The sequence below is a fragment of the Oncorhynchus mykiss genome, chromosome 10, assembly GCF_057628025.1.
Source record: "Oncorhynchus mykiss isolate SJ-2025 chromosome 10, ASM5762802v1, whole genome shotgun sequence".
NCBI classification, from domain to species: domain Eukaryota; kingdom Metazoa; phylum Chordata; class Actinopteri; order Salmoniformes; family Salmonidae; genus Oncorhynchus; species Oncorhynchus mykiss.
Genome location: NC_143031.1, coordinates 44,886,073 through 44,902,438, shown reverse-complemented (window position 1 = coordinate 44,902,438; position 16,366 = coordinate 44,886,073). Strand labels below are relative to the sequence as shown.

General features: G+C 44.5%; 1 protein-coding gene across 2 annotated transcripts in view; it reads right to left on the bottom strand.

Annotated features, from left to right (window-relative positions):
- Nucleotides 1–16,318, bottom strand: part of LOC110534013 (sodium/potassium/calcium exchanger 3) — a 29,846-nt gene extending 13,528 nt beyond the window's left edge. Inside the window, exons 1-2 of one of the 2 annotated variants that reach the window (XM_021618633.3) lie at nucleotides 14,549–16,318; nucleotides 8,017–8,133 (exon numbers count right to left, since the gene is read on the bottom strand). In XM_021618633.3, the coding sequence (XP_021474308.2) occupies nucleotides 8,017–8,133; nucleotides 14,549–14,657 (226 nt within the window). In that variant the 5' untranslated portion in view covers nucleotides 14,658–16,318. The remainder of the gene's footprint in view (nucleotides 1–8,016; nucleotides 8,134–14,548) is intronic. The other variant, XM_021618634.3, reaches the window with a different exon arrangement.
- Between the last annotated feature and the right edge of the window lie 48 nt (nucleotides 16,319–16,366).

Genomic DNA, 16,366 nt, shown 5'->3' with positions numbered 1-16,366 from the left:
CTCTAATTACATCTATCGCCTGGTCTCCTATAGATACAGTAGATCTCCTTTTATATTCACACTGTCTGAGGCTTGATCTAATTTCATTTCACCGCTGATCCCATCAATAATCTGGAGAAGGGGTCAAAATGGACATGTGATGTAATCATCCTGTGTGTGTGTGTGTGTGTGTGTGTGTGTGTGTGTGTGTGTGTGTGTGTGTGTGTTGCACCAATGAGCATGCTTGAGTGTGTGTTTAATGCCATATCAGTCCTGATTAAAAGGGAAACCCCTACTAAATGAAACCACTAAAGCTGTGAACAGTTGAGATATCCATTTGAGTCACTCTGCTGCAGGGGACTCACATGGACTGCAATTGTGACCAAATGGCAGGCAGAGGGAAGGAGAGAAAGATATGTTATTGATTCTGCAGGGTATCTTGGAGTCAAGCTAAGGTATTGAGTGAAACACAGAAAACGAAAGCAGTTCCACACACCAACAGAAACAGCACCACTACATAGAATAAACCACTGCAACAACCTTTTGCATTTTTTTTAATGAAGAATCCAAACATTTGCTTTCATCCATGTAATGAAAATTCAATATGGAAATATTTTTCATTCTTTGATTTTATGACATAGTCAGTCATCTCTTAGAAAGGCAGATAAGAGCAAACCCAAAGGTGGCAAGACAGGTTCGAAACTGTTGTGTCAAAATTTGTAAGTGCCTTTTCTGGGGCCTGTAGTTTTACCTCATTACCTGGTCAGGTAAAACTCTGAGTCCAACATTAACATTTTTTCTCACTTGCCTGACCGGACTCAGTTGGCCAAAAATCGACTGAACGAAAACCTACTTTTCCTGACATGGTGTAGTTTTTAATTTCATTGGAGTTATGCAGGGACTATAGGTTGGCATGCTTTCTCTCTATATGCAGCTATTAATAAGTTATATTTGGTTATTATGATATGTATTACAAAGCTTTTCAATATAAATTAACACAGTAAGTCATTACTCTATTCTTTAGAATTGCATTGTATTAATAGCTTTCATTTCTGTTTCTAAATAGGACGCTGCCCATAATGGCTACATAATGGCTTCAAACGAGATATCAACCTGGCTACTGTAGGCTAGCCAAGGAATGCTAAAGCAGGGCTTGACATTAATGCGTGTCCTCTTGTCCCGGACTAGTTAAAAAAAAAAAAAACAGAAATCACAAAACAGAAATCAGAAAATCACACAAAAATCACAATTACTCTGATCAGAATTGGATCAGAGAGGCCAACATTGGAATAATATTCCAATCTATTTTCACGTACATACAAAGCCTACAGGACAAAGAATCAAGCCTTTAGAGGCTAATGTTGATTATCTGGCATTGAGCCCATATTTTGGAAATTAAAAGTCTAATTAAAGTTCGGCTACATTTTATGTCGGTCCCTCGTCTCAGCATCGGTCTGGACATGAGGCGGTAGCCAGTATGCAAGTCACCTATAATGTAGGATAATCAACATTAAACTCTAAAGGCTTGATTCTGTCGACATACTCAAAGCACAAAGGGCCACAAGTCCGGAGAGTAAAGGACAATGTCTGTTGCGCAACGCATTTTGAAACAAATTGTTTAACCCAATGAGTCCCACCGTATCACCGGCGTGTTTTGGAATTCTAACCCCTTTTAAACATGATGTGTTTGAGTTACAGACTTCTTGTACCATTGGATTCGCCTATTAGTCTTTGGGATTAGTGAGGGCTGGGCTAGAGTGGTGTTTGTGAAGGGGTCCGGGTCCCAGTCTTTAATACAAAAACAGAATAGTTTCAGCTACAAACTATTAAAAGCTATCTATGAAATGCTGAGACTCTCACGAACACACATGACACTCTCAAGCTACACAAGCGTCGTTAGAAGGTAAGGGATTCTTCTACATAGAATACCATTTGAAATCCCAGGACACAGAGTCTATAATACTGTATGTAATAAGCTCACATAGTTGCCGTCGCAAACTCCACACAGTTGTCACTGACTAGTTGGATATTCCTTTCCCAGCGAGCAAACAATTCAAATGTACAGGATTCATATAAATTCATTTTTATACGCAGGTTTTTGCGTTGGTCGGAATGTAACTGTTTATGTCAAATTGTTTTGTGTTCTACTTTTACTTTTTGGTTGTCCTGAAAATAAAAGGGTAAAACCTTTTATTGGGGCTAAATATAAGGGACATGCAGATCAAGTCAGATAAATGAAAAGTAGATTTTTGCTGGGATCTCGGGACTGATAGTTCAAAGACGTTTTATGTAATTTCATGAAAGGGAAAGGGGGATACCTAGTCAGTTGTACAACTGAATGCATTCAACTGAAATGTGACTTCCGCATTTAACCCAACCCCTCTGAATCAAAGAGGTGCGGGGGGGGGGGCTGCCATAACCGACATCCACGTCTTCCGCGCCCGGGGAACGGTGGGTTAACTTGCCTTGTTTCAAAGTAGCCTAGCCAAAATATGACCATATAAATGTTGAGGGAATGGGACATCCTTCATTTCGAGCCCTAGAGGGAATTATTTTATAAAGATATACAAAGTCGTTTGTTGTCATTTATTGTAATGTTGTAATATTTTATAGGCTTCCACTACCAATTCTCTATGGTAAAAAGAGATAATAAGCGATAATAATATATCTTGTAAGTGGTTCCTTACAATGATGTAAAAATTGTTAAAGTAGAAATAAAAGTGAATGTCAAGCCCTGTAAAGTGTATTTTTGTAGCTTTCTTTTTCCAGACTATTAACATTAGCCAGCATATTGCTAGTATGTTCACTATTGAACGTTTACTTTTGTTAATTACTATCCCTAAAATAAATAAGCTCTGCGCTTCTTTTTGCTCAGGACAGCTTGCGTGTGCTGTGTGAACGTAGCTATCAACGTCTGTACTGCTCGAGTGCTCGAGAAGTTTCGACTCGGGAATGCATAGCGGTGCTTGAATAAACGGCCAATCATATTGCTCAAATACAAACAGCACACATTTTCTGCGTCTAGTCTTCAATGGTTTTCAATGGTAAGACTACAACACAGCAGATAAATGTTTAACTGGAACGCTAAAATGCGCTGACAAGTTACTGACCCAGTTCTGAACAAAGCCAATCCAGCCATACAAATCCCACCAACACTCAATAACCATCCTTCATCCAACAAAACAGTGGCTGTAATCATTTGAGAAATCCTCAGAAGACCTACAGTGGGAGTGCAATCGATAAACTTCACTCCCCCACCTCTTCAGACACGTAACATGGTACCATCCATCATCTCAAAGAGTCAGACTCAATGCCATGTTGGTGGGTTGGGAAACACAGGACGCTACTGAAGTAAAACAATTAGCCACCACTAATATCCTATCTGAAATCAAATCAATCAAATATAATGTTATTCGTCACATGCTTTGTAAACAACATGTGTAAAATAACATTGAAATGCTTACTTACGGGGCTTTCCTTAAAATGCAGAAAGAAAAGAGAGCAATAATTGAAAAGTAATAACACGTTATAATAAAAGTAATAATAAATACACAATGGGTGTTTCTGAAAATGCATTCTACCGTGGCCATGTCTTTTCATCCTCCTGAGGGGGAAGAGGCATTGTCGTGCCCTCTTCACGTGTTGGTGTGTGTGGACCATGATAGATCCTTAGTGATGTGGACACTGAGGAACTTTAAGCTCTTGACCCGCTCCACTAAAGCCCTTTCGATGTGAATGGGGGCATGCTCTGCCCTCCGTTTCCTGCAGATCTCGATCAGCTCCATTATCTTGCTGACGTTAAGGGAGAGGTTGTTGTCCTGGCACCACACTGCCAGATCTCTGACCTCCTCCCTATAGGCTGTGTCATCGTCATCGGTGATCAGGCCTAGCACCGCAGTGTCGTCAGCAAACTTAATGATGGTGTTGGAGTTGTGCACGGCCAAGCAGTTATGGGTGAACAGGGAATATCGGAGGGGACAAAGCACGCACCCCTGAGGGTGCCCCCGTGTTGAGGGTCAGTGTTACAGATGTGTTGTTGCCTATCCTCACCACCCATCAGGAAGTCCAGGATCCAGTTGCAAAGGGAGGTGTTCAGTCCCAGGGTCCTTAGCTTAGTGATGAGCTTTGAGGGCACTGTGGTGTTGAACACTGAGATGTAGTCAATGAACAGCATTCTCACATAGCTTTTCCTCTTGTCCAGGTGGGAGAGGGCAGTGTGGAGTGCAATAGAGATTGCGTCATCTGTGGATTGCATCTTCTGTTAGGGCATTATGCAAATCTGAGTGGGTCCAGGGTGTCTAGGATGATGGTGTTGATGTGTGCCATGACCATGGCTTCTGGTTGGGATATGTACGTATGGTCACTGTGGAGACATCATTGTTAATGAAGCTGGTGACTAATGTGGTAAACTCCTCAACGTTATCATATAAATCCTGGAACATATTCCAGTCTGTGCTAGTGAAACAGTCCAGTCGCTTAGCATCCGCTTCATCGGACCACTTCCGTATTAAGCGCGTCACTGGTACTTCCTGTTTGAGTTTTTGCTTGTAAGCAGGAATCAGGAGGATAGTTTTGGTCAGATTTGCCAAATGGAGGGTGAGGGAGAGCTTTCTATGCATTTCTGTGTGTAAAGGTGATCTAGAGTTTTGGCTCCTCTAGCTGCACATGTGACATGCTGGTAGAAAGTAGGTAAGACGTATTTCAGTTTCCCTGCATTTAAATCACAGGCCACTAGGAGCGCCGCCTCTGGATCAGCATTTCCTATTTGCTTATGGTCCTATACAGGTCGTTTTGTACTGTCTTAGTGCCAACATTGGTTTGTGGTGGTAAATAGACAGCCACAAAAAATAGATGACAATTCTCTTGGTAAATAGTATAGTCAACAATAGTCATGAGATAATTTAACTCAGGCGAGCAGAACCTCGAGACTTCCTTAATATTTGTCACATCCTGACCTTAGTTCCTTTTTTATGTCTCTATTTTAGTTTGGTCAGGGCGTGAGTTGGGCTGGGCATTCTATGTTTTGTTCTGTGTGTTGTATGTCTAGGTGTTTGGCCTGGTATGGTTCCCAATCAGAGGCAGCTGTCGATCGTTGTCTCTGATTGAGAACCATACTTAGGCAGCCTGTTTTCCCACTATGGGTTGTGGGTAGTTGTTTTCTGTGTCTGTGTTTTTCCATATAGAACCGTTTCGGTTTTCATTTATTTCTCTTGTTCGTTTGTATTTCAGTGTTCAGTTATATTTCATTAAAATATGGACACTTACCACGCTGCGCATTGGTCCGATCTTTCATACTCCTCGTCAGAGGAAGAAGAGAACCATTACAATATTAGAGATCGCTCACCAGCTTTTATTTGCGAACATAGTCTTGTCAGGGTGCTCGCCGTCGGCGTCTTTTCCTTTCCCGTGGCTTCGGGGACCAGGGCCTGGCCCGGGGTGAGCAGTATGTCCCGCGCCGCCGACTCGCTGAAGTAGAAATCTTCATCTAAAGGGAGGTTAGTGACCGCTGTTCTAATGTACAGAAGCTTTTTTTTTGGTCAAAGGAAGAGATGGCTGAAACCTTTATGTACAAAACAAATGATGATCAGCTCAAAAAACCTATCAAAATAGCAGAATTGGTCAGGAACCCATAAAACAGCAGATATCCATTGCAGCGCCGTTCTACATTTAGACGGTATACGTGAGCCATATACTGAAAAGTTGTTTTTAGGTTCAAACACACAAAGATCTGTCTGTGAGTGTGAGTCTGACCTCCATCCTTAACCTCTGATCTTTAAATTACCATCAGAAACCAATGTGAACGCAGAGAGGACAAGGGTTCTAGAGAGACGGGAGGGAGTGATGGAAAGCTAAGAATATTTCCCCCAATTCCCAAAGACTTCAGACAAAAAGAAAACTACTCCCATGTTTAATGGTTGCATTAATAGCCATTTGCTTTATTTGACAGCCATAATACATTACTCCCCTGACAAAACTCAGATTCTCTTTCTGCCAGATTCTCTTTTTCAGTCAACCACTAAAATATATCTGTGGAAAAATCATCCTCAAACGTCTGGCTCTGTTGTTTGCCAAAACCAACAAACGTATGCATAAAAAAAACACATGAGCGATCGTTATCGACACTTATAAAAATCCACGAGCTTATCTTCTCCTGCTGGTTTATTTTTAGCTCGTTGTGGTTGTTAATTCTGTCTCGGCACTTTGAATGCTTGAAAGACAGAATTTTCTGGGTTTCAACATTTAGCATTCAGTTGCTTAGCAACGCTGGCCTCAAAGGGTTGACGACGGAAGGCAGACGCTGCCGTCTCGGTCTTGTTAAGCAGGGGGGATGGAGAGTGAGACCTCCTTTACGCTATCCCAAAGATAATATTCCTTGAGTTCCGAGCTGGCCGTTTGATCCCACTATGGATTATGTAATTATTACCAGTAACAGTAAGCAGGGGCTGACATGCAGATAAAGGGGAGTAGCCTGCCCTGAGCCTGTATTATAAAGGAGTAGCCTAGTGCAGCCCACCTGATCAGTTTCTCATACTTGCCCACACCCTTACCAAAATAAATGTCGTTTTGAAACTGTAGTAAAAGTGCAGTAACTGCAGTCGACTGTGGTATACTGCACAGTAACTGCAATTACACTGAACTTACTGTAGTGAAAAAAACTGTTCTTTTGGACACAGTATTAGCAGCATAATGCAGTTATACTGCAGTGTACTGCAGTTATACTGCACTCTGACTGCAATCTTTTTTCTTAAGGGCAGATCCATCAGCCTCTTGTTTTACAACCTGTATTTACTTTATACAGGGGTGCAACTTTCATGTCCACCCCCCACACACACATTCTGAAGTTGCATTTGTGCCCCCCCCCAGTTTTATCATTGGAATGTGATACAAACAAGACAATGGTGTGCTTTAGGACCATGCGGAAGACTCCAAGCGGTCGGGTAGGCTGTTCGGAGCGTTTATCTGACCAAAAAAAGTATAATAATAATAATTATGTCCCGCCCACTTCTAAAACCAAAGCTGCGTCCCTAACTTTATCACCCCATCTATATGGGAGATGTGTCGTTGTCAAAGATACCGAGGTCTGTTTGTAACAGAAAGACAACACATCTGGTGCTTGATATACTGGTGTAGTAGGTACACATCTTGCATTGATGGCTCTCCTTTGCCAAGCGTAAAAATATAATGATTGTGGCAGCCTGGCAGGTGTCCTCAGGGACATAGTAGTATCCAATGCAGCTCATTATTTTTCATGCTGCAGATTGAAGTCAAAGCACTGTGTGTTGCTCAGTCCTGTTGTCCTGCTGCAGAGCTCTCCTCCCAAGCTGTCTTCCCCCCCCCCCCCCCCCCCCCCCATGTCCTCCACTGTGTTTACTAACGGTTTATCTATTGCCTTGATTCTTCCATTGCACAAGTCTGGCATGGTGCTCTAACCCCTCCAGACAGAACCTTTCCTCTGGCCCGGCAGCCAAGTTTGAGACACAGTTTACAGAGCAGAGATTCCTGACAACCACTGCACTGCAGCCTCGGCCCACATGACCTTTTCAGTTAACCCGCAGAGGAGAGGGAGAGCCAGGGTTCACCAGCACACACACAGACTCCACTGCCTACCCCAAACACACAAACATAAACACACACTCAGTCACATCTACACAGCTAAGACACACTTGGAGCCCCCTCAAGTGTCCCACAAAGTTTGGAAAATAAATCTTTAGTCGACAGACAGTTTGTGCATCACGTGTGTCTTCAGGACTTGTAGGGCTCCTATGGAATCTCATGAATAATTGAATCCACAGTGGAGCCCTATTAAGTTGCTCTGTATAAGAGCATCTGCTAAATGACTAAACATGTCATGTAAAATGAGTACAAAGAGACTATTGAGTTTGAAGGTGGTCTGCATCAGTTGTAATTCTCTGAGGAAATCTAAATCTGTGTGCCAGAGGACATGGCTGGGAACAAACTTTTGGCTAGCAGGGAGGTCAGTTAGCATCAGCGGCAAGGTGGAAGTGAGAAAGATTTGGGGCTGAGAGGCTGACTCACCTGGTCTAGAAAGGTCCAGGGTCTGGTTGTCTTCTGTCCACTCTTCATGCATCAGCCTGCGTCTGGAACGGACTGGAACGCCATCCTCTCCAGAATGAGACCCGGATGACTCCGGCTCTGTTGAAATAGAAGACATTTGGCTTGTAATTTGAGTATTGTGTTGCACTGAGGCTCCTCAAAAGACTGATCAAAAGACACTGATGGACACAACATTCCAAGGCTTGTGTTCTAACGCAGATCCGACAGAAGATGAAGAGAAATTTGGACACCTTACTATGGAGGCTGGAGAAAGAAACCGGAGCGGGTCAGCAGAGGAGATCATGATGTAATCTTTTATGAGTGAACGCTCATAAACCATTCATCTCTGTAATCTCTTCATGGTGTAAATCCCTGTTCTATATCCCTCTGCTGATAGCCAATCTCTGTATTTGGGCTTCAGCTTTGCACCACTATATAAGGAAGGGCAGCATCCACAGTGAGGATCTCCACTGCTACACTACATGATCTATTTGATTGGACCTTTATTTAACTTTATGTGGACACCTGCTCGTCAAACATCTCATTCCAAAATCATGGGCATTAAAATGGAGTTGGTCCCCCCTTTGCTGCTTTCCACTTAGATGTTGGAACATTGCTGCGGGGACTTGCTTCCATTCAGTCACAAGAGCTAGAGAGGTTGGGCACTGATGTTGGGCGATTAGGCCTAGTTTGCAGTTGGTATTCCAATTCATCCAAAAGGTGTTCGATGGGGTTGAGGTCAGGGCTCTGTGCAGGCCAGTCAATTTCTTCCACAATGATCTCGACAAACAATTTCTGTATGGACCTCTCTTTGTGCACGGTGAAACCTCTCTTTGTGAGACCTCTCTTTGTGTCATGCTGAAACAAGGAAGGGCCTTCCCTAACATTTTGCTACAAAATTGGAATCATCTAGAATGTCATTGTATGCTGTAGCCTTAAGATTTATCTTCACTGGAACTAAGGGGCCTAGCCCAAACCATGAAAATCAGCCCCAAAACTTTACAGTTGTCACTGTGCATTCGGGCAGGTAGCGTTTTCCTGGCATCCGCCGAACCCAGACTCGTCTGTCGGACTGCCAGATGGCTAAGTGTGATTCATCACTCCAGAGAACGAGTTTTCACTGCTCCAGGGTCCAATGGCAGAGAGCTTTACACCACTCCAGCCGACGCTTGGCATTGTGCATGGTGATCTTAGGATTGTGTGCGGCTGCTCGGCCATGGAAACCCATGTCATGAAGCTCCCAACAAACAGTTCTTGTGCCGACGTTGCTTCCAGAGGCAGTTTGGAACAGAGTAGTGACTGTTGCGCACTATGCGCTTCAGCATTCGGCGGTCCCATTCTGTGAGCTGGTGTTACCTACCACTTCACGGCTGAGCTGCTGTTGCTCCTAGAGTTTTCCACTTCACAATAACAGCACTTACAGTTGACTGGGGAAGCTCTAGCAGGGCAGAAATTTGACAAACTGACTTGTTGGAAAGGTGGCATCCTAAACAGGAACAGGTCATTCTACTGCCAATGTTTGTCTATGGAGCTGTGTGCTAGATTTTATACACCTGTCAGCAATGGCTATGGCTGAAATAGCCAAATCCACTCATTTGAAGGGGTGTCCACATACTTAAAAAAAATAATATATAGTGTATATCTAAGTGATTGTCTCCTATGGAAACACATAGAGGTAGCCACTATCAACTACTGTCCAGAGCCGAGCAGAGCCAGCCAATGGGGGCCATTACCCTCGGTTGTTATGAGACTGCTTGTTCTCTCTCTGTGTCCAGTCTGTTTCATGATCACTGTCCGCTTTGTTTTACATTACAGTCCAATCAACGTGTTTCACAAGCTCTTTGCTCTAGGCCTGAGCATGGGGGTGTGGCAGCTTTCATGTGGAGGCGTCAAGAGGAGCCTGGGTAATGTGAAATTCTAAAATGGGCCCGTCACAGATGGCGCCGCTGCCGCCATCATTATTACACTCTCACAGCACGACCACACATCACAGAACACGGGGCTTTAACCCAAACCCAGACTGAGACCACAAAACACAGGGTTTTAAGCCAGACCCAGACTGAGACCACAAAACACAGGGTTTTAACCCAGACTGAGATCACACATCACAGAACACAGGGCTTTAACCCAGACTGAGACCACAGAACACAGGGTTTTAACCCAGACTGAGACCACAGAACACAGGGCTTTAACCCAGACTGAGACCACAGAACACAGGGCTTTAAACCAGACTGAGACCACAGAACACAGGGCTTTAACCCAGACTGAGACCACAGAACACAGGGCTTTAACCCAGACTGAGACCACAGAACACAGGGCTTTAACCCAGACTGAGACCACACTCTGATCTAAGTCGAGTCTCTTTGAGACACTTAGTCACATCAGGTCATGTCCTTTTGAGGAGGGAAGATTCAAAGATGTGGGGTTCAGATATGGGTACATCCTTCCCTCACTCCTTGGGATGAGCTGTCTGCTGCATTGTAGGCATTGGTGCTATGGTCCATCTCGTACTAGACTGGAATCAGCAATAAATGAAACAGCCTTCAAAAACAACTGGGAAGGGAATACCTAGTCAGTTCCACAACTGAATGCATTCAACCAAAATGTGTCTTCTGCATTTAACCCAACCCCTCTAAATCAGAGGGGTTGCAGGGGGCTGCCTTAATCAACATCACAGCACCCAGTTGTTGATGGGGCAGATTTTTCCACCTTGCCGTCTCAGGGATTTGAACCAGCAACCTTTCGGTTACTGGCCCAAAGCTCTTAATCGCTAGGCTACCTGCCACCCTATAGTGACTAGGATTTTTTGTTTTACCCTTATTTTACCAGGTAGGTTGACTGAAAACACATTGTTATTTACAGCAACGACCTGGGGAATAGTAACAGGGGAGAAGAGGGGGAATGAATGAGCCAATTGGAAGCTTGGGATGATTATGTGGCCATGGTGGTATGAGGGCCAGATTGGTATGAAGGCCAGATTGTTATGAGGGACAGATTGGTATGAGGGACAGATTGGTATGACGGACAGATTGGTATGAAGGCCATGGTGGTATGAGGGCCATGGTGATGTGAGGGCCAGATTGGTATGAAGGCCATGGTGGTATAAGGGCCAGATTGGTGTGAAGGCCATGGTGGTATGAGGGCCAGATTGGTGTGAAGGCCATGGTGGTATGAGGGCCAGATTGGTGTGAAGGCCATGGTGGTATGAGGGCCAGATTGGTGTGAAGGCCATGGTGGTATGAGGGCCAGATTGGTGTGAAGGCCATGGTGGTATGAGGGCCAGATTGGTGTGAAGGCCATGGTGGTATGAGGGCCAGAATGGTGTGAAGGCCATGGTGGTATGAGGGCCATGGTGGTATGAGGGCCAGATTGGTGTGAAGGCCATGGTGGTATGAGGGCCATGGTGGTGTGAGGACCAGATTGGTATGAAGGCCATGGTGGTATGAGGGCCAGATTGGTGTGAAGGCCATGGTGGTATGAGGGCCAGAATGGTATGAAGGCCATGGTGGTATGAGGGCCATGGTGGTGTGAGGACCAGATTGGTGTGAAGGCCATGGTAGTATGAGGGCCATGGTGGTATGAGGGCCAGATTGGTATGAAGGTCATGGTGGTATGAGGGCCAGAATGGTATGAAGGCCATGGTGGTATGAGGGCCATGGTGGTATGAGGGCCAGATTGGTGTGAAGGCCATGGTGGTATGAGGGCCATGGTGGTATGAGGGCCAGATTGGTATGAAGGTCATGGTGGTATGAAGGTCATGATGGTATGAGGGCCAGGACACGGGGTTAACACCCCTACTCTTACTATAAAGTACCATGGGACCTTCACTGACCACAGAGAGTTAGGACACCCATTTATTGTCCTATCCGAAAGACAGCATCCTTCACAGGGCAATATCCCCAATCACTGCCCTGGGGCATTTGAATCTTTTCCAATGCCCTACCACTAGAATGATACTGTGTGATGAATATGCCAAATGAATGCATTTATAGAGTAATACAAATATGTTGCCATTAGAAAGATACATTAAGTAATTACTCATTGTATTTCCCAAGATTAGACTTATTAACGAAGCTATGGGGTAAATAACATGACGGCAGTTATAAGATAGTGAAGGTATAAATAGTGGGGAAAAGTGAAGAATACTTCAACAGATATGACAGCTATTAAAGCAGAATATTAACAGTATCAGAACACTGGTTGTCAGAACATTCGTGTCTAGTTAAATAAAAAAAATGACAAGTCAGTTAAGAACAAATTCTTCTTTACAATGACGGCCTACTAAAAGGCAAAAGGCCTCCTACGGGGACGGGGGCTGGGAGTAAAAAATAAAATACATTTAATTAAAAATATAGGACAAAACACACATCACGACAAGAGAGACACCACAACACTACATAAAGAGAGACCTAAGACGACAACATAGCATGGCAGCAACACATGACAACACAGCATGGTAGCAACACAACATGACAACAACATGGTAGCAACACGACATGGCAACAACATGGTAGCAACACAACACGGCAACAACATGGTAGCAGCACAAAACATGGTACAAACATTATTGGGCACAGACAACAGCACAAAGGGCAAGAAGGTACAGACAACAATACATCACACCAAGCAGCCACAACTGTCAGTAAGAGTGTCCATGATTGAGTCTTTGAATGAAGAGACTGAGATAAAACGGTCCAGTTTGAGTGTTTGTTGCAACTCGTTCCAGTCGCTAGCTGCAGCAAACTGAAAAGAGGAGGGACCCAGGGATGTGTGTGCTTTGGGGACCTTTAACAGAATGTGACTGGCAGAACGGGTGTTGTATGTGGAGGATGAGGGCTGCAGTAGATATCTCAGATAGGGGGGAGTGAGACCTAAGAGGGTTTCAAAAATAAGCATCAACCAGTGGGTCTTGTGACGGGTATACAGAGATGACCAGTTTACAGAAGAGTATAGAGTGCAGTGATGTGTCCTATAAGGAGCATTGGTGGCAAATCTGATGGCCGAATGGTAAAGAACATCTAGCCGCTCGAGAGCACCCTTACCTGCCGATCTATAAATTACGTCTCCGTAGTCTAGCATGGGTAGGATGGTCATCTGAATCAGGGTTAGTTTGGCAGCTGGGTTGAAAGAGGAGCGATTACGATAGAGGAAACCAAGTCTAGATTTAACCTTAGCCTGCAACTTTGATATGTGCTGAGAGAAGGACAGTGCACCGTCTAGCCATACTCCCAAGTACTTGTATGAGGTGACTACCTCAAGCTCTAAACCCTCAGTAATCACACCTGTGGGGAGAGGGGCATTCTTCTTACCAAACCACATTACCTTTGTTTTGGAGGTGTTCAGAACTAGGTTAAGGGCAGAGAAAGCTTGTTGGAGACTAAGAAAGCTTTGTTGTAGAGCATTTAACACAAAATCCAGGAAGGGGCCAGCTGAGTATAAGACTGCATCATCTTCATATAACTGGATGAGAGGGCTTCGTACTGCCTGAGCTATGTTGTCGATGTAAATTGAGAAGAGCGTGGAGCGTGGGACATAGCTATGAAAATCATTACTTTAACTCGTACTCTCTCGACCTCCAAATCACGGGACCGGCCCACACAATCTCACGCACGTACACCTCATGATTGAATGCTTTAGCCTGATCCTCGGTTGCTTCCTAGCTGAATATGTGAATCCATCCTCCAAGATGAAACCGTAGACCCAGCTCTGTAAAGAATAAGGCCCCTATAGGGTGAATGTTGACCATATGATGTTCATACAAAGGATATGAATAATTGCATCCCAATGTCCTCGTCTGTTCACACACACATCCTTTAGCACAGTTTACATGCATATCCCTTTTCTGACTGCAGTGCAATTTCCGCCATCTGTCTTCAGTGTTACTTAACGCAGTGCTTGATGGAGACGTAATCTCGTGAGTTCCCTCGGGCGATTCTCTGGGGTTCTGTGCAGGTTATTGGCCGAGAGTATGCCAGGTTGGAGCAGGGAAAGGGGGATGCCTAGTCAGTTGTACAACTGAATGCATTCAACTGAAATGTGTCTTCCGCAATTAACCCCCAACCCCTCTGAATCAGAGAGGTGATGCTGAAAGTATGCTCCCAATGTGAAGCAGGTGTCACACTCAAGGTGCTAATATTGGGGGAGGGGACAGGGGAGGGGATCCTCCAATCTGTTGGTTACAAATCTCTCTCTTTCATCCCATACAGCCTTTTATCAATATGGTTACATAATGATCTCCTCCAAGAAATGAGGTAATCAGACATATTTAGTGAGGGCAGTATTTAATTGAGTATGTAATGAATGAAGAATGTGACACAGAATGAGTTGACTGACAGATGCCTTTCCCCCCTTAGGTAGCCTACTATAATTAAATCTATGACATGAAAATGTGCTAAAATTTAAAAAATGAGTTTAAAATGTGTGATACTAAAAACACCCCAAAACACTCAAGGAATATTAACACATTGACATTCTGCAAAATTGCCCTCATCATTAATCCTTGTGAACAACTCACCTATCACGTGCGCGAACTGTGAGAGCCAAATGACCGCGAGAAGCCCAACTCCACAGCAGCAGAACCGCTGGAACGGCCGCGGTCTCCCAGTCTGTACTGCCGTCTTCATTCCGGAGTCGGTCCCTCACCGGTCAAAACATATCTGTTTGCGATCAGGTCGGTTTCCACTTTCGCGACAAGCAGCTTGCACTAGGCTACACTTTCCCCTACAACAACTTGAATGTCAAATTAGCGGATTGTGTAAACCAGGGCTAAACCCTCGCAGACTGTGCTCAATTCGGATTACAATATTGTATTATGCCAAGGCGCACCGTGACATCCATGCCTTGAGATCACACAAGATTACAAATGGGGAGTGGGTGGGTGTAGAAGTAACGACAGCACTTACAGCATTCAGATCGGTAGATAGATTGAAAGGTCGGTGACAGCAGAAGCAGGTTTAAACCAAAGAGTTGAGGCGGTGGCAAACGACTGGCTCTGAAGTCGTGTCCGTCGTCGTGTTGTGCGCTCCGTTAAAAGTGGGAACCACTAGGCGGCGACATGCAATACATAGAGCAACAAAACAACATAGAAAACAGTGCTCAAGACGATTTTCAAAGACAAGTCGATGTCCTCAAGCAACCAGTGTGACAATTTGACACCTGAACATAGTGGAAGGAATTCTTCATCAGCTCTGGATGTATAATAGACACTAGTAGACTTACGAATGTACTACCGTAGTCAAACAACAAAAGTGATGTGGTTGGCGAAGTGTAAAATTGGCCCGGGTTAAAAAATTTCACAGACATTATATCTGAACAGGAGAGAGGCCGTTTCTTCCCCCTTCTCCACACACACACACGCTCATCCAGAGACAGACACCAGTGCATGCTGCCTATGTTTACAGAACATCGATGAGTACAACCTGCATTAAGTCCTTGAGCTACGGTATGTCTGGCACACGTTTTCCTCTGGCCCCTAGTGAAGATTCTGCCCGCTGATCCAACCCCAAATAAAGACATAAAGCCACGGTATTGTTGTCGTCAGCCCTTCTCCAGGTGTCAGGCCAGGGAAGATAAAGAGCCTCACCGCGGCTGGTGTTTAGGAGAGCTTTCCAGGGGACACAGTTCAGGGAAGTGTTTGTGTTATGTTGTCTCGACTTGTTATGGACCATGCTTGTGTGGAACGAGACTGGAAACATGTGTTTTGCCTTTCTGTATACTGTATGCACTCAGGAAGACATTTAGCACAGTCCCACACAGGGCTCGGTGTTCTGTAGTGTTTAGTGTGTGCATGTGCATGTGCATGTGCATGCATATGCACGAGGAGAGTGTGCATGCACTATATAGTAAATTCCAGAGGCGTTCCGTTAAATAAACACTTCCCTTTCTTTATTTAGTCATGTTGTCATTACTCACTCTGTGACTTGTGTTTCGCCGGCAGTAAAACGGCTCAGACCTGATGGTGATGCTCTCTGTGTCTAGTCTGTACAGTCACCTATAGAAAGTCCTACATCTACTTCTGATGATGCTGATAATGTAGGCTATTCAACTGTGAACGGTCCAGTTATTGGATGACTGCAGTCGGGGGTTGTGTTGCGTTTGAATAACCCGGGGGAGTGAAATGATGTCAAGGTTGTAACACACAACCTCTGTTAGCCGCTGCAGTAAAGGTGTCAGGGCTCATCTGGAATGATCATGTTGTTGTCACATTATTGTCAGCGGGTGTTTTTTTTTTTTACAAATCTGAGTCGCATCAAAAGAACAATCCTCCGTTGGACGTTCCCGACACTGCCACTTCTCAGGCCTCACAAAGAAAGAAACATTGACAATCATAGCA